The sequence below is a fragment of the Nomia melanderi genome, chromosome 8 (assembly GCF_051020985.1).
Source record: "Nomia melanderi isolate GNS246 chromosome 8, iyNomMela1, whole genome shotgun sequence".
Classification (NCBI taxonomy): Eukaryota; Metazoa; Arthropoda; class Insecta; order Hymenoptera; family Halictidae; genus Nomia; species Nomia melanderi.
In genome coordinates, this window is record NC_135006.1 from 10,680,163 (window position 1) to 10,700,103 (window position 19,941).

The 19,941-nt window shown below is 32.9% G+C and overlaps 1 protein-coding gene across 5 annotated transcripts in view; it reads right to left on the minus strand.

Moving 5' to 3' along the window:
• The window catches only part of cyc (basic helix-loop-helix ARNT-like protein cyc), a 145,932-nt gene that overhangs the window by 12,579 nt on the left and 113,412 nt on the right, over window positions 1–19,941 (minus strand). For all 5 annotated transcript variants that reach the window (XM_031978015.2, XM_031978013.2, XM_031978011.2 and 2 more), the window contains 5 exons: window positions 11,473–11,713; window positions 6,559–6,697; window positions 4,829–4,947; window positions 4,672–4,754; window positions 238–398 (listed from right to left, as the gene is read on the minus strand). In XM_031978015.2, coding sequence (XP_031833875.2) covers window positions 238–398; window positions 4,672–4,754; window positions 4,829–4,947; window positions 6,559–6,697; window positions 11,473–11,713 — 743 coding nt within the window. The remainder of the gene's footprint in view (window positions 1–237; window positions 399–4,671; window positions 4,755–4,828; window positions 4,948–6,558; window positions 6,698–11,472; window positions 11,714–19,941) is intronic.

Here is a 19,941-nt window from a genome sequence, read left to right on the forward strand (position 1 = left end):
TCTAGAAGTATAGTTAACGATGACAAGATGAATTTCATACACTTTATGTAATAATTTGAATTAAATGTAATGTTTGTTATCACTCTATAAATTGATTTATTTTGTTTTCTGTTAAGCATATTTTTGGCGATTCAATTCTCTTAACATTGAAATTGGATTTGATGATACGAACGATCGACTTAACGATTTATTAAGAACTATGGAAGTAATAGCATTGGTTAGTGTAGGTGTAACTACCTCGGTATTCAATAAAGAAGTTTCTGGGCCTGGGCCAGGACTACTGCCAGAAGAGGAGTCCTCCCCGCGTCTTTGAAGGTCCAAAACCTCCTCCGCTATTTGCCGGCCGATTTTACTTACCTCTATATGACTTGAGATCAATCTTTCTAATCCACCATTACCTAAAAAAAAAGGTAAAATTTCTTATAAACTTTGGGAATGTATGAAAGTTTATAAACTTTGTAAAGGATTTATTGGTGATAGAATAGAAAAACAGTTATGGCGAAACAGAAATAATTGTCTAAGTTTTTGAAAGTTAAATCTGGAAGATACAATTAGAAACATAAATTAATTAGGAACATGTCGGATTCAAACCATGTTTGAGCTAAATGACCAAAGAATCGAAGTAATTATCCTTCTAATTATTTTTTATTGTCTTTTTATATAAAAAATTAGGTGTTTGAATATTAATCGATCATTAATATTGTAATCGTTTTTCAACCGCAATAATCACTAATATTGGTATTAGTAGTAGTAGTAGTAATAATCATAATAATAAATCATAATAATAATAACAATAAAATTTTAATCATGTTTAATAATATATTTATATAGGGGTGCTCTAATTGAAAGAGAAAACTTAAATATTTAAGACTTTTTAAATAATACAACAAATATTTAGAGTGCAATTTGAATTTTGGACAGAGAATACTATAGGGTAACTTTTTTTCAATGATTGATGTTTTGAAGTGTTATAAGACTAGTAATTAGACTAGTAAGATTAGTTATTTTAAGTGTTAGGTTAAGAGAAGTGTTAGAATGGTGAATTCTAATTTATATTAAAAGTATGCTTCAAATAATGCCCATGGACAGTAAAAACACATTTCCTGAAATGTGTAATTACGAATTGCGACGTTCTTTCAATTGTTTCTGATGTGGTCGGACCACAAGCAATACTTTACAGGTTATATCTTTTTAAATAATATATTGACGACGGTATACATCTTTTAACTTTTTGCAAAACATTCAGTTGCATTAAATCCTTGGAAACGATTTAAACTGCATTTCAAACCCTAACGCCATTAATAGTAAAAATGATACTTGGGTGCTCTTTAGCCAGGTTTTAAAACGAAAGAAGAAAGATTAAAATGTCGTCTTCAAAGTTAAGTAACAAAATTAATCGTCACCATAGAATGAAATTCTTTTTAATACGCAGTGGAATAACAGTAACATCTGTTCTTAATAATGTTTTAAAAATCTTGTACTATTTACTTATGGAAATATTATATGAGATAGATCATGAATTACATTGTTCAATAAAATTTTAACTTCTTCGGATTTGCAGCAGTTGATACATGGTTTTTGCGAATGTAGATGTACTGAATACGAATTCATAAATCTTGTCTTCTTGTAAGGTACGTAGTTATACAAAAAGGTAATTGTAAGAACGGTAAGTTTTCAGTTTCAAATATTTTTTGTGCCTCAATAGGAATAGTTATGTTTCTGACCGAAATGATATAAATTACTATTTCATGTTGAGTATATAAATATGTTAAATATGTAAACGTTATTTATATACTGTTGTATTAATGGCATATAAATAAAGTTAGAATATGTGGTATTAAACAAGTTAGTGGTAGAGCAAATGTTTTAATCATAAAGATCATTCAGTGAAGTTACAAATTATGTTTCATTCCCAACACAGAGATAAAATAGTTTTAACAAAACATGCAATGCAATGGAATTCAATGGCAATGATATTCAACACTGGCGCGGTGGTCGACTTCTTACTGCTCAGCATAATCGAATCGCTAAATGTGCACGATTATGTCACTCTACTAATATATCAGACAAAATTTTATATATTTTATTTTAAAAAGTTCTAATCATAAAATAACGGATTAAAGTGTAGCGTATCTTACGTTCCGTAATATCTTTTTGTATTTCTGAACATAATTACGTTATTAGCATAGATTTTCTGCGTGTTTATTAAGTGTACACATTTTTTGTACAATGGCGTTCATTCAAAATCGGCCAAAATTACCCGAGACCTATTTTCCAGAAATTTTGCATATTGGTAGCCTTTCGAGTCTAACGTTGATTCCGTGCAAACACTTTTTCCCTCGATTTCAAGGTTACAGAGAGAGGGGATGGGGGTGAAAGTACGTATTTCGCGAAATTTATTATGTGTTATAACTTTTAATAGAGACACGATATCGATCCGCGACTGACACGAAACAATCATAAAAAATTCAAGCTTTCCGACGGTGTATAAGTTTAAGTCATTTATTTATCGCTTATATAATTTTTTTCACGTTATCAAGTTGGAAAAAGTTTAGAGAAATTGCAATTCCCCAAAAAAGCGTCGCCTGATTTTAACCAAAAACGCTGCATTAATAGTATGTTTCAAGCCCTTTCGAATGGTGTTGTCAAACGATGGGAAAATTATTCGTTTTTGAGTTGTAAAGTAAAATGTGAGTAGAAGCTGGGGTCAATCAACTACGTGACCTAAATATTTGTTTCAAACGTGAAAAAAGCGCTTACTATAATTATATGTACACTGTGTATAACACAGCTATGCTATCGTTATCAATTTTACTGTTTTGAAACGGTGAAATATATTGATTATATTTTACAATGACTATACCAGGCAATAGTAAGTAACAGGCAGTTTATCTTTCCCAGTTTATTTCAATTTATATTCACGACAGTATTTAATGAATTGAAACGAAACGTACAGTATTTTAAGATTTTCTGAGACGTCACTGGTGACCCTTTGATGCGCCATAATTTTAGAAAGAAAGAAATAAAGGAAGAAAGAAAGAAAGAAAGAAAGAGCGAGGGGGAGAGAGAGAGAGATTTCTCTTTAAATATTACTTCGTTGTATTTAATCTGAAAATAATGTCAGATTTTAAACAATTAATAGACAGTAATGCGACAATTCTAGTTTACGTCTAAATTGTTAACAAAATCGTTACACATAATTAAGATGTAATCTATTCCTCAAAATAGATTTGTCAAACTCCACATAAACTTTTTTTGAGAATCTTTATGATACGAATAACGAACAGGTGAATAGAGAATGTCGCTCATTTAACAGCATGACACTATCATCGGATCATCATCGACAGATTCACAACTATGACAGATTTAACGGTACAACATCGGCACAACGATATTTGTGTGGCTATCTACGCGTTGGCAACGTATGAAGCTCTATTTTCCAAGATATCAAGACTCATTATTAAAGAAATGACTGTAATAACATTATCACAATGAGAAAGAAGATTAAAGAGGAAAGAGGAAAGAATACTGGGCACATAAAGCTTGAAATTAAAAAGAAGTGAAGGTAATAATCGATTTATTCTGGTCCATCCTAGTTCTCAACGCGTTATCAACAATGCACTGCCTACTTACTTAATTAATCGTCAACGGGCGAGCAGCATTCAAACGACATACGATCGTCGTGTGACCGGTAACAGATTCAAGTTGCTACGAAGACGATAATGAGACGTGCCGATGTTGTGCTGATGTCGATAAGTGGACACGTTTCTATTAGAATACATGTAAACAATATGAATATGTCGATGTCCAGTGCTGGGTTCACGTTCGGCTGTTAAATGAGTGACGCGACCTTTATAATTTTATCAAGATATCCGTCGAATAGGCACTAGACGAATTGTACTGGTATGCTTTTCACATGGAAATCGAACGTTGACACTTACAAATGAAAACGAGTATAAACATTGGACAAGAAGAAAAGAACTTTAAGCAGGTAAATACTATGTACATTAAGTATAATGTATTTATTTGAAATATAAATATAAATAATTTTAAATATATATATATATATAATATATATAATATATATAATATACATATCGTGTTTAAACGTCATATATATAACATATTATATGTATAATACTAGAAGAAGGTGACGTAATCATGTGGTTTGTCTTAGATTATTTCCTTGTATTAAAAACAAAACATAATTATCATAATGTAAATGGTTCGATTATCTTCTATATTCTTAGTTTTTTTAAAAACACCGTGAAATAACTATTACTTACATTTTAAGCTGAAGAGCCTACATAAATGATAAATTTACGTAAAATTGTGTAATTGTGCATAATTCCACGTAATTGCTATTTTTGAAATTGAAGATAAAAGAAAACGAATTTACATCTATATTCAACAAAGGAAAATCTATAAGAATCGTCTATTGAAAGTTAGAACTGCAAATATACAGAATTAGCGTTATTAATGATATTAAGCGATTTCGAAATCATCGAATTATAGAAATAATCCTCGATTAGTGGTATTGTAATACAAAAATGCATGCGAATTAATAATTCGGTTACAGATCAGATTATTAGGAATTTATTACATGGCACACCGGCCAATGCATTTGGAAAGGAATGTATTAAAAAAGTGATTTTCGTATAGTGTGCTTACTTTGCGTGAAATAGTCATAATTCCCCTGAACGCTGGAGTCTTCGGATCTAGTTCCGCTGTTTGTGGCTGACCGAGAGTCACAACTGCGTACAATAATTGTCATGGATTAAAGTGTTTTATCTGTATTCCATGCATTAGTAAAATCATTCATACTCACGAAGTAACGGAATTCTTAGCTATCAGATACTCGATGTCTTTGGTCCACGGATTTCGAAAGGACTTCCATTCGGACTGTAACCTCACGAAATTCGCACCCTTACACCGGAACCTGTATATCTAAACAAACCGTGTAAATAAGACGACTGTGCTGTATTTCCAGTTTCCTTTCGAGATTATTCAATGAATATTGGAATTTATTAGAAATATTTTCCAGTCAGTTCGGAATAGGGAGACATTAGATCATAATTGAAATAAAATTTTTTTAATTATTCCAATGTAGGCTTGCTATTTCAATGGCGCAATGGACTGAATATTAAATATTACCAAAAAAAAAAAACAGAAGATTATAGATAAATGTACCGCAGATATTACGCAAGTTACATCAGTTGTCCACTACATTTTCATTATTAATAGCACTAGTCTACAAAATTTAATTTTCGAGATGAGATGGATGTAGATTATACTTTGTTCTTAAGAGTTCTTAAGTAATGCTGCTGATAGAATTTCAAAACTACTCGCGTATCTAAAGAAACCGCATGAATGCAATTGGGCAACACAAATTCTAAAAATTAACCCTTTGCATTCGAAAGTTTTTCACTGGAAACATTCCACATTTTTCGACGAGATATAGACGACATTGTTCGAAACTAATTTAATGATAATTCGCAGATAAATTAAGCGACAAAGCTATTTTATTTAAATATTCCCTACAGCAATACGAAGTTTAATTTAAAATACTAAATATTCAACTTCATAGTTTTGCTGTATCAAATCAAGTGGTGACTGAGAGTCACCTCTCGAGTGCAAAGGGTTAAAGGTATCTTTCTCCATTTATAATTTAAAATGTTTTCAGTGAAGAAATACGGACCAATGATAGCATTATGCAACTTATACAGAACATAAACATATCTCATGAATTGTTGATTTCTTGTAGTATTGTATTCAAATACCTTTTTAATGCGAAATGTCGTGAAAAATCAATCTAGTGTAAAAAAATGTGCGATTCTATTTTCTAAAAAACTCCGTCCACATTTTTTAAGTGCATCGTTGCGTTTATAAAACATGTAAGTCTTCAAAAAAGTAAATGGGTATTCTTCTCGTATAACTCATCCCAATTGTAAGTATATGGAACCGTGTATCCAGTCGTATCCCACTCGAAAACCCTTTTAATAATAAACATATTTTTTATTTCAAATCATTTTTGCTATATTTCGTTTGCATTCGATTAGAAAATTCTGTATAATAAATTACTCTAACACGTTGAATGCCGCACGATTTTAAGGTGCAGAATATGCGAAATGAAAAAAGTAGGATATTAAATGATTTCATTGAATTCCGTTGTTATTATCGCAGGTTTGTTTTGCTGAATGTCCCCGAATTAGGAACCGTTATTCACAATATAGGAATGTTTTCATATAATCATCGTTTAATTGAGAGAATTACAGTGACTGAATTTGGGCGGGGGTCACCGGTGACCCCCATGGCATTCAACGTGTTAAGCTGCAAATCTTTGCGTTTCCGAAGCGGAGACCGAAAAATTGGCCGAGCCTGTAGGATTAAACTACGATAAAGTAAAATATTTGATAAAGTTTAGCGATATTTTTATTTTTATTTTATTTATAAATGTAAACGTCTAATCGATTTTATTTGTCACAAAACAGTTGATAAAAGTGATTGTCTACAGTCTGATGATATAAAAGGAGTGCATATGGATAAAGCGCAGGTTACCTGCGTGGTGACGCAGTCCGAGGCCTGAAGAGCTGCTTTATGAGATTCAGCGAGATGGGGAATGTCGTCGTGGTGATAGTATTCGTACATGCTTGTGCCCAGTAGCTCTTGCGGTAGAAAACCCAATACCAGTGTTGCCCTGGAAACATATGTTATCGTAGAGTAGTAGAACAGTAAATAACTAGATTACGATTGTTTGTGCGGTTATAGCGTAATTGTCTGTAAAAGTACAATAGAATATACGTTATAATTGTATGTATCTTCATAAAAATTTTACATCGCACTGAATATATTAACCCTTTGCGGACGAAGATCCCTTGAAGTACAGGAAACGTTTAGCAAATGAAGCTAAATTATATATCGATTGCTTAGATAATTGATTTCTTGCTATTCGAGTAATTAAATCACCTCTTTGTGACTTAGCATTCCAAATATGAAAGTTTCATCTCGCCGAAATGCCGACATTCGTCCGCAAAGGGTTAAAACTTGATTTTACGTCGATAGTTCATATTGTAATACCGACGTTAAAAGTATCCACTATCAAATTAATTACAGTATCAATTATAATACGTTAACATTTTAATAGTAGTATTTATAAAGTTATTAAAAAATTTGGATCAATATCTGTCGGATACATAGTAATTTTCTTAATTATCATTTTCTCTAATGGTTATGTTTTGTGGAATATTTTTATACTTATTTATTTATTTATTAGATGTATGTAGAAAAGAAAATTTCATCAGTTCTGTTTGTATAGTGCTTAATAAATGAAAACCCATTTTCATAGAACGTCATGAAATCCCTCGCTTTACTAATTTTGTAAAGTTAGATTGTTAAAATCCCATGATGGGTATGCGTAGAAGTTCTTCTCGATGTCGGAATCTAGTGTGTGAAAGAAAATATATTCTCTTCTGTATTCTAGTCATTTTATACGATACTTTTTTTGTTGACATTGACCTTTATTGTACAATTCATAATTGAAATCATACTTTACTGATGTTTTTAAGGCTTAAATCACAGATTATGTATCGTTCCCTAAGAAAAGAGTGTAAAATGAATAAGAATAATTTATAGTCATCGAATCGGAGACAGATGAAATTAAAATGTAGATTATTACAATCACACATGTTAATTGTTATTAATCCGATCATAAATCTTTCAATTTAATTGTGAGCAATTGAAATTTTGTTTCAAATCCGAACTGTTTGATTTAATTTCGAATAGTTAAGTATTTTCTAAACTATTAAAAAAATTTCTTTAATTATCCTTGTACCAGTCGTTTATTGTTAGTACAACGCCGATTAAGACAAAACGACGAATTTAAGAACAGATTCTATTTAAGATACCTTTCACGATCAATTTGAATTTTTCCAATATAAAAACGCTGTACGCTTTTATTTCTAATATAGCATTGTTTTTCGAGATATGTTCAATAAGATCCAATGCGAAACGTATCTATCTATTTAATAGAATGCTATCGAATTATAAATAACAAAAATTTAGTATCCCTTTGGAAAAATTCAGAAAAGTAAAAGAATCAGATATTTTTGTAAAAATAGGAGGTTGTTTAAAATATCGATTTCTACAGCACATTTAACCCTTTGAACTCTGTAGGCTCCAATATTGCACCAGTTGTAATATTGAATATTTTAATGTATCAAAGAAACTACCCTAAAATTATTAGATTTTCCACGCATCCAAATTTTGTACTAAGAAGGGAAATAAAAGATTGAAGGAATGTTACAGCATTTTTCATTTTCATTAGAGATACTATAAAAATTAGTTGCAGTTGCTGATAGATTAGAAAACCATCTGGAGTGGTAAGAGTTAAAAATCATTGAAATCGGCAAGGAAGACCTCTTTCGACAAATTTACGAAGACCTCTAACGACGAAGTAAACTTAGCAAAATCAATTCAAGTCACTTTTACCACCAGACGCATAAACTGTCTACAGATGGTAATCAACAATACCATTATACTAATACAAAATGAAGTAAAATTCTTCAGCTTACACTTAGACAATAACCAATCTGGCAAAAGCACATAAACACCAAACGACGGAAAATAAACCTAAATCTAAAAGAAGTGTTCTGCCTAATGGATCACAAATCCAAACTATTCCTATATAGTGTGGAGTTCGAAATTCTAAAGGGACGCTGTTGGTATGACGTCACGCTAGCGGTCTCGCGGAGTTTGAAAGAGACGGTTGGTTCGCATGTTGATCGGTATACGGACGAACGCGGTTGTGCGAAATCGTGTATTCCTCGATTAATATGTTATTTGACTGAAATATAAGTGTTTTGTCTTGTGTATTGATAATCAATATCGTTTTACCACATCTGTTCCCACAATAATAAGATTTTAGTCTAGAAATGCACTCTCAAATCGCCATGGACCTACGGGATGTAACTCTGGGGATGTACTAAACTCTCTTACACAAAAGTAATACAAAGAATAGACTAAAAAATTCTACGAACAATAATAGATTTACCATGGCATATTTCAAGGCATACTTTTCTCAAAGACTTCAATATGCCCTTTGTTGCCGACGAGATAAGTAGGTATTCAACATACTACCACCAAAAAATAACGTACCACGAAAACAAGCTAGTCACAGAAATTACCAACCCATTAAACATTACACGAAGCTAAAGCTAAAGCTAAATTTAAAATTGGAACTATAACTATATTACACTGTATAACTTGAAGAAAATAAAAATAAAATTTAAAACGAACAATCAAGTGACCCAAATAAAATGAAATTTTATCTCACATAAATCATGAAGTGGGCGATTATCATGACAGTGTTTTGTTTCTTTGCCATTGAGTGTAAGAGTAAGTATAGGGAAACAACATAAAAACGAGCAATTTTGTTTCAACGCTTCAGGTGGTGAGAGTTTTATATAATTATTAAGTTCTTAAAAAAAAACAAAGTGTAGCAATCAAATTTTTTAGTCTCTAAGAAAGAAACGACCCGTTACAAACGATTGCAACTATTGAAAACTTGAAAAGACGTTTAAATTCTTATTAAGACCTAACTTCTTTGATTGAAATATTATTATTAAAAAAGTTACTAACATTTATCTTAATTTATTTTTATGACATGACAGATATCTATATAGTTAACTATGCAGTCAATTTATTGCATTTTTTCAATGTACAACGAAGATTGACTTTTGATCACCGTCGATCGTTCCGTTCGATTGTACGGTGCTGCAACATACAGGTATGATTGCAAACTGTGCATATGTATGCGTGCATGTTAAAAACTCAACTGTTAGGAGTCGAAAAAGAAAGTCAGTTAAAAATCGGAAAGACGCGTACCTTAACCCTTTGCGGACGAGTGTCGACATTTCGGCGAGATCAAATTTCCATATTTGGAAGAGTAACTCGCAAACAAACGATTCAATTACTCAAACAGCAAGAGATCAGTGTATAATTTCTTTTCTTTTCGTTATTTAAGCAATCGATATATAATTTAACTTCATCTGCTGAAGATTTCGTATATTTCAAAGAATCTTCGTCCGTAAAGGGTTAAACTTTCTATTACCTAATTATAATTGATTTTTAATACAATGTGTACGTTCACTCTGTCTGTGATCCACAGTTCGCATTCCATTGATATTTTAAATTTACACTGATTTATGATTTTCCAAGAAGTACATGAAATGGCCTTATGTCAGACATTGCTGTGCTCTTCGGAGAAAACATTATTACATTGTACATAAGAAATCGAACGAAATTTATTGAATTACAAATAAAGAAAATATTATGAATATAGAACTAGCTACTGTTGTATAAATTCAGATCGCATATGGTACCTCATTTAAGAAATTAAGTTAATCTTAAAAAGTCAATAAACATATATTCTTTCATACTTTTTCTTAATTAGCAAAAACAAAACAAAAACAATATTTTTAATTAAGAAAATTGTTTGACGAAAATCGAATATTTAATTTAGAACAACTACCATTTCCCAAATAGCAACTTTCTTTTATTGATTGTAAACCAGACGGTAGTTATGTATATATGAAATAAGACTTCATGAAAATATTTTATTTTATATTATACCCAGGAAAAGTATCATATCAACCGTCAAATAAGTAGCATTTTAATCTAGGGTAACGGCGCTTAATATGGAACACCACAATATTTCGGAAAATGAATAGCTTGATGTGTCAGTTACCATGGCAAACACTTCATTAGTAGTAGAAAATAATCGTTTTAATAGTTGCACATTAATTAAGAATATATCATTGAACGCGAGGCATTATTGCGTTTGGTACGTGAAATTTTCTGAAATACGATTCAAATAGTAACATTTCTTATACGGATAAGTGAAAAAATTTCATTCTTTCATGATGTATCATTGAATATTTTTATTTTTCATTATTCAGAAGCAAATTGCTGCAAATTAAATTTTTTCTTAGAATACTTATTATTTTTCTACCAGAATACGTGGGATCTTTGTCAATGTTACATGTTATTATATTAAATTTTTATTTGATAGTGTCAATTACAGAAATTATAATAATGGAAAGAATATGTCCAATGTACTGTGTTTACGAAGAATGTAGTGGTTCCGGTTTATTATTGATATAGCCAATGTACAAAATCCAAAAAAGGGATAAAGTAACATATGTTCAGAAAAATGGAAAACTCGTTTATTTATCCTTTTTAATTCCATAAATATTCATTTCTTATGATGAAAATGAGCTTTGTTTACAAATTAACTAGGTGTTCCATATTAGGTGCCATTTGGAATAACGAAAGATTGAGATGTGATTTTCCTTTTTTCAAGCACTGAACACAACGATGCATAATTCAGATTTTTGTAAAAGAATTTTTAGAAATTTTACAAATTGTCGCCCGCAAAAGGTGAAAGTAAACGGTAAAGATATTGTAAACATTAACCTTTGGTCGACAAAAAGAAATTTTCCATCCATCGCATGCCGTGAGACAAATTTGATGGGTTTCAATCGTGGTTTCTTCGGCAAGGATGTAGGTATTGTCGATTGCAGCCGACCGACTGCCACCAAGCATGACAAATTGCACGCGTCGCCGTCGCCGTCACCTTCCGATTCTTCAAGATCGATTTTCGCGGGCGCCCACGACTTCAGGTAGCCAGTGCATTGAATCACGCAGTACTTCCAATCTGAGAACAATACGAATCTTCGATTTGTATTTGCACTACTTTCTATTACCTACATAATTAATATAACCTACTATTTAATTGAGTAATCGAGAGTTAATCTGCAGTTGATAATTGGATGTACAGTTGAAATCCAAAACGGAAAAATTCTTTAAACTTCAAGTATTAACATTTTGGTAGGCATTGACGTAGTTTTATATCGTTTTTAACTTTATAATATACTATATCTGATTTTCGACGTAATTCCATGTCTTTTCGAATATGATGACTTACAAATAATTGATTTCATACGGCTTAAGAATAAATTGATGTAATCTCACCCATATATCTTGTCACATGTTTATTATTAAATTTAGATATTATATGTTACGTTATTATTGACATATTATATATATTATATATTATATTATTGATATTATATATATATATTGATATATTATATATTAATATATTAAAAATTATATATATATATCTTAGCAACGTTGAGATACTATTAAATATTTATATTTCAGGATAATAATAAAAATAATAAGGTTCCTCTACATTTCAAACATTTTGAAGGAACGTGGTTGGTCTCGGCTGATGATCCGAATGAATGTTCAACTCAGGTTCACAGAGTTTATTTCGTAGAGTATCACAAAACGTAACGGCGTGGTACTGTGTATACATCGTAGTCTAAGAATCGAAGAAGCCCGTAGACCAGAAATAACCAAAAGTCTGTTTTAAGAAATTTCCTCTACGAGAGGAATTTTCACGGCTACCTTCGATTCGTTGAAGTCACGGAAAATAACTGTAGTATCTAGAATTCTTAGCGTAGGTTTAGGTATTTTTAAGAAGAGTGAATGTAAGAATGAGTGTGAGTGAAGGACAGGTTGTAAAACAGTCGAGGGAAAGTGACCTGCACAACGTCGCGGACCCAAGATTGCAGGGCCAGCTTTCCAGGGGTGCATCCGAGTGTTTGCAATGAGTTCGAGTGAGAAGAATGCTTGTGGGGGAGAGAATGATTTTTGGGAGAGAGTGCCTGTAAGAGAGTTGCGGGAGGAGAGTCGTGTGTTGGCCTCCGTGGCAATGAGTTGTACTTTTTACGTGTTGTCCGTGTTGTTTCCATATTTTATATTTTCACTATAGTTTTAGCTTTATTTTATTAAATACATATATTTATTCCTAGCCCTCGATTACTCACGATCCGCCTTTTCATTATTTCTGCTTTAGTAACACTATATAACTTTCACCGATCGGGGAATTTTGTACAAGGCCGCCCACTCTCTACGCCCTTAACGCGCTGGAAGAGCGAAGGTGGTTTTTACTTAACCCTTTGCGGACGACTGTCGACATTTCGGAGAGACGAAATTTTCATATTTGGAAGACTAAGTTGTAGACAAATGATTTAGTTACTCGAACAGCAAGAGATCATCGCGTAGTTTCCTTTTTTCATATTAATTGAGGATTTGATATATAATTCAGCTTTATTTGCTGAAGGTCTTGCATATTTCAAAGAATCTTCGTCCGCAAGGGATTAAAAATGGTTTTCGGTGTTACAGCGGGGTGTCTTCTGGGCCCAGTGTAATGCGGCTGCGTAGGGATTGCAAAGCTCTTCGACGATCCAAGATTTATGGCATCCACTTGCGCTGTTGAGGTTGTCGCGAGAAAACTACGTGGACTCATCTGCCTGCGAAGTGGCTAAAAATGCTAAGAACGCTTTCTCAAAAATAGCGTCTTACATTGTGCATTCCATAAATCTTGCTGAAGCTATCCGCTACAATTTATAACAGTATACAGGGTGTAACAACATTGTTGCGCACAAACGATAGGACATGACAACTTACTAAACTGAGTGAGAAGGCTCAATGAACATGGATCCGAAACTCAATACTTTCGGAGGTAAAAATTGGTTTAGTTTAAAAAAAGAATGCGTACGGTCAATATCGTTTTGCGACTGAGTGATACTGGTATATTTAGGAAGTACGGTGGCCGCGGCTGGAAAATCTTGAGTGGCTGAAGAAGTGTGAAGGTAGAGTGTTGGAATCGAGCGACTGGACCGTGAGAGTGTACCGACTGCGTGAGTTTTGACTATGAATGCGAGGGTCAGAGTGCAAGTGAGAGGGATGCGAGTGAAAAGAAAGAAAGAACGATCAGAGGTGAGAGATTAAACTGCGTGGGAATTCGACGACGTAATTTTTAACTGGTCATAGTTCTGGCGTAATTCTGTAAGCTACTTGCGACCGTCAATAGAGTCGTAGGAAAATAGTGTTATTATAGCTTCTAGTTTTAGATAATAAACTGTTTTCGTTAATTGATCCTACAGTACTGAGTACGCGCATTAAATTTATTATCGGTGTGCATCGACGTTCAACAGTATCTGTCTGCGATAATAGATACTATTTTCACATCTCATCGTAGAATATGAGCGCATTGCGTAATCAATAAGAATTTATTGAAATTGAAGATTTTTTCCTGAGTAAACAATTTAGTTTCAATGAATATATTGTAATAAAACAAGTTCACTGCGATAATGAAGACAAGGTCAATTTTTAACGGAGATTCTTTAGAAATCTTCGATCCAGAGGTGTAGAAACATACTATGCTGTTTTCTGTATTTCCTTTTTTATCACCTGTACGTAAAGAGTACGAAAGAAATTGGTGTCTTGAAAATATCAGAAACACCATATAGAAATGTCGTCTTAACACTAATTGCGTACCGGTAACGAGAAATCTCGTTTTTATATAAAGACACTTAGCTATGCAACTTCGCTGATTATCACAGCATTGAAGGAAATATAAAATTTAATTCGAATTGATTATCTATTTCAAATATATTACATAACAATATGATATCTGAGTTTTTCTATGTATAGTGATATAAGTTGACCTCAGTGAAAATTGCCATCCGCACAATTCAATTTTCTGAAAATTAGCCGGCACGCAATATTTTAAAACGATGTAAGAGATGAATCGACTTTGGGACGGCATGTAACGAATTTTATATTCGTTCGAAAATAATTATGCGAGCAAAAACTTGTGGCTGCTATTGGCCTGCACACTAATTACTATTGTGAATCATTTCGCGAGTGAGAATCGAAGGCCGCCTATTGACTCACGCGACGGCCTGATCGCTGACAGAACTACTACTGCGATCTTCCCAATCTTTCATATTCTGCAGTACGGGATTTTTTACAAAGCCATTCGAGTTAGTTTTTAACGATACAGTACACACTAAAGTAACAAAAAAGTCGATGTAATCCTTTGTCCTATTTGACTTCGTTCTCGAATTACAGTTGTTTCTGTACTGCGTTAAATGTTTAACACTTCGCGGACAAATGTCGGCATTTCGGCGAGATGAAACGTTCATATTTGGACGACTGAGTCGCAAGCAAATGATTTAATTACTCGGACAGCAAGAGATTAGCATGTAGTTTCTGTTTTTGCTATTATTTAAGCAATTAATATATAATTTAGCTTCATCTTTTGAAGGTTTTGTACATTTCAAAGAATCTTCGTCTGCAAAGGGTTAATCGCCAGTTGATTACGTTGATTATTTGTTTGAAGTAGCAATGTTCGATTCGTCCAAAATTGCACGACGCTGACCGAATTGGTTGACAATTGTCAATAGTATGCTACGGAAATATGTTAGCATCATCTACTGTATTATGATTCAAAGACTTTAGACGTCCTCCCTTTACTATACGGAAGTTATCGTATCAAATATTTTAACGAATCAACGAAACTACCCTAAAATTATTCAATTTTCCACATATCCACATTTCGTACTGAGAAGGAAAACGAAAGATCGAAGGAATATTATAGCATTTTCCATTTTCACTGGAGATACGATAAAAATTAGTTGCAGTTGCTGATAAGTTACAAAACCATCTGGAGTGCTAAGGGTTAATAGGGAGGAATGTATGAGGTAGAACTACCAGTATTTACTCTGTACGATATGAACGTGTTCAAACAATGCTAAGATGATTGAGGAATTTTGAATTGTTTATGACGAGCAGGAATAATTCTTCTGTAAATCATAAACATAAAACTCGCGATTGCAAACAATGAAGAAATGCCTGGAGGCACAGGGATCTAGAGAAATTTGGAAAATTCCTAGATGGATGAGAAGAATTTCATTAGAATTTAATTTCCTAGAATTTCGTACAACGGAATACTGAAGAATATTCTAGAAGTTGTCTATAAACTGTGTATATCTGAGTATCTCCCGTAGTAAGAAAGTAATATTTCATAGGAAAAGTTCAAAAAGGTGAACTGAGTACGAAGAAATATGTAAGCAGAAGAATACAACTATCGTTGAATCAGTGGAAGAGAAAATATACATACAGCGTAAGTAATAGAAATGAAGATGTATTTCATAATTTCGTATCGAAGTAAAAGGAGTAGAAGAAAGGAGATATTAACATTGCGTAGTTTATAAAATACGAAGATCGATGTATAAAATAACTTTGCGAAACTGCAATACATAGTTATGATTCCCTATTGCATCAACCTAGAATGTAGTATAGAAACATGAACGTGTGACGTGTATGTGCTCGACGATAAAGAATAGAAAACGGACGATTAGGTACGGACGAATACAAGTGTGCAAGAATTGGATTGCCCGAACGAAGTTTGCGCACGACTAAGAATTTATTGCCAATCTGTAGAATAAACAGTTAACAATATTGCACAAGGAATACGTTGCACTGATATAAAATCATTAAAAGTAAAGGCAGCTATTTGAACAATCAACCGAAATGAAACGGTAATAAAATGACGCGATAACTACGCAAACTTATAATGTTATATAACATTTATATAATTCTGTTCATGTAATACACGTAATAGATCTATCTTATTAACGGCGTGTACCGTGCCTGTGACGTTGCGTAACTTCGATACGGCCAGTTTCTGTAAGATAGTTCCTTGAACAGAGTATGCGAGTCTTTATTGGTGTAGGTCGCTGTTTGTATTACGCCAAAATTGGTCGCAACGTTGACTTTATGACACGGCAGACGTATAAGATGTTCGACTACGTGGGATCATCCTGTTGCGCGATAGTCCAGTAAAAGGTCTGGCGCGCGATTGACTGCGCCAGGTTCTAACGGATCTCCCAACGGTGAGATTTCATGTAGCTGACTGTTATTATGCGACGTAACAGTAAGTATGCTATCGGGCAAGATAAATGTTGATTTGAAAATTATTGAGCAGTCATGCAAAAAATAAGTGTTTCAACGTAACGACTAAAGGGTTTTCCAATAGGGACGGGTCGATGTTCACAGTCTGTGGCGGCCATGTTGTTTTGGCGGCGTCTGTCAAATCTGTTGCTTGTAATTCAGTCAGGAATGCCAAATCAACATGGCAAGTTACACGGTTGAGCAGCACGTTCAAGTGATAAAACTTTATTATCAAAATGAGTATTCGTTAGTGCAAACGTTGCGCCTATTTTATGGCAAACGTTTGGTGGCCAAATTCGAGACGAATTAGTACGATGAGTTAGAGTTAAGAAATCATTTCAGGTAACAACTGTTCGAAAAACGTAAACATGTACTCTACACCCCCTAGTTTCAGAGATACTGTGAAAAATATACTTTCAACCCTCAAATTGGAGGGGTGTTTCCAGCCCTTCAAAGTGGATGTTGGCCGGTAAGAAAAAATACGTGTGATAAATTTTCTTGAGAAATATGTCTCACGTAAGTTCCATCAAAATCGGCGTGCGATGGTTGGAAATGTTACCTTGTTAGTCATGGTTATTGTATCGTCGTTGAACGAAGTTTGTTTGTGACATATGTGACATATGAACGACACATTAACGGCACATGTAATAACGGTGAGAACTTTATTTCTTCAGCAAGTCTCAAATATTCAGGTAGAGTATGCAGCACTCGACAGTAATTATCGTGTTACTGAGCTAATCTAAATATGTAGTAGTTGAAAGAGCTTCGAATGAGATTGGCGTAATTTAGTCATGTATAATCAAAGTATAGGATTTTATTAAAAATTACGATTTAGCAAGATAGGTGACTATAAATGTATTACGAAAATTGTATTAACGATCGACGAAATAATGTGCAAACGACCTCAATGATTAACGAGTGGTTGCAAGACAGTATTACTCGTAATAGTAAAAGTGAATACGCAGATTTGGTAATGAATCAAAATGTAAGTAAGAACGTACGTTTATCTCCGCTACAATGTGATGGGCAACTGTAGATCTGTACACATGCAGGGTAATATAGAATTAAAATAGAAATTAGAAATAAAATACATAGAATAATTATATTACATTGAATAATGTAAGAAAAATATACAAAATGGATATTACATTGCATATTGTAGAAACTCAAAATTTATATATTGAATGTCTTGTACAGATTAGAAGGAAACAAATTTCTTTCTTTTACGTAAGGGTATTCTTGAATTTTCCCAAGTTCTTTTCTACTTTTTTGAATTCTCCTTTCTTTCTTTCTCAGTTCTTTTCTATCAATTATTTCAGTTTCCTGATTCTACTACTATAAAAATTATAACTTGTGTAATCCGTTTCTCTTATTCCTTCTCAGTTTTCAAAAAAACCAATTTTGAAAAAAGTGTTTTCAATTGTGGACATTTATTGTGTCTTACAATTAGTTACGAAAATTTCTGAAACTCTCATTGCACAAACTTATTCTATGGACATGATAAACATTTAAACATGTTTAAACAACGCTGAAACGCTGAACGGTATACGAAACGCACCAATTTAAAATTGATATTTTTCAAATTATCTTAAAAACACACATTAATTGTGTGTGAAAACAATTATGAGAAACATAACGTGCTGACAGTAATTTTCAATGCCAGCGATTGCCTCCTAAACACAATGCAAACGCAATTAGCCGGTTTATCCATGTAAATATATTAAGCTTGCTTTACTCAGATATTTGTGTTACCTACATATATTCACATTCCTTTATTATTTATGTATATTTTTGCAAAAACAACAGCAGCTGCTGTATTGGCCGCTCGAGTCGTCTACAAATGATATCTAGACATAGAGCTTGGAGTACCCATGATCAACCGTGTGCAGTGTTTAGAGATATTCCGACAATGAACAGTGGTCAATTTGCTCGAAAACGTGGTGAAAATAGAAAAAAAAAAGTTTCCAGTTCATGGAATCTAATTAATGGCATTAGGAAGTAGGACATCTATGTATGATTTTCTGTCATTTTCATCAAAGTTACTAGTAAGAACTTATGAAACTACTTTGAAGTTAAATTACAGATTACCACATTACCAACTTACTGTATCAAAACAACAATTAAAAATTATAATTTAATATCATATGGGTTATGTTATTCACAAAATTAAAACGCTCGAACAACTATTATAAATGATAACAATTTATGTATATATCTTTCATATCCCTTTGTAAGTACAAAGTTAACGATTCGCCTATATCCAGTGACGATTTTTCTTCTAAATGATGTTTAGAAATTCTTTAACAAATTTCAATCGAAATCAGGTGTGTCATCCTGCCACTGTTCAAATTATAGCTATTTATTTCAAAAGTGATATGCTGAATTGCAGAGTGTGGTTCAATGTGTACGAGCAAATTTTACCTACCACGCGAAAGGGATTAAATTTGTATTTAAATGATATTTAAAGGCTCCTTAATAAATTCTAATTGGAATTAATTGCGGTTTCCTACAACTTTACAAACTAAAATAAGGTAAAGCCAATAATTTTCGTTAAGTTTTCTACATGGGCTGGTATATCGTCACAAATCCTCGTGCGTATTTATTAGAAACTTTGTGAAGGATGTAGTAATGTTTAGTGATTTATTTTGTCCGCTTCGCATCTGAATGTTTATCGTAACATACTTGATTTGTACTAAATACTTCAGTGGAACTCTTTTGAACATTATTCTTCTTTAGAATGCCCCTGCGAAGCTGATCAGATTTTTCCACTATCACTACAGCGTATAATCGATCAAGATAGATTTTGAACTGTGCAGAGAACCCCCTAACCCCTAACTATTTATTTATTCGAGAATATCTGGGAGTCATTGCAATGTTACCTTTAAATGGTACAATTGCGATACTACAAATGAATATAGAAAAAATTGTTAAAACAAGTAGAGGTTGCAATAAAATAGAATGTCGATTCTGAATCGACATAGGACTGCTAAGGGCTAAGGATATGCAACAAACTTTACGAGTTTAAAAGAAATGGGTAACTATGTAGGAATTTCTATGTGATTTAACGTGGAA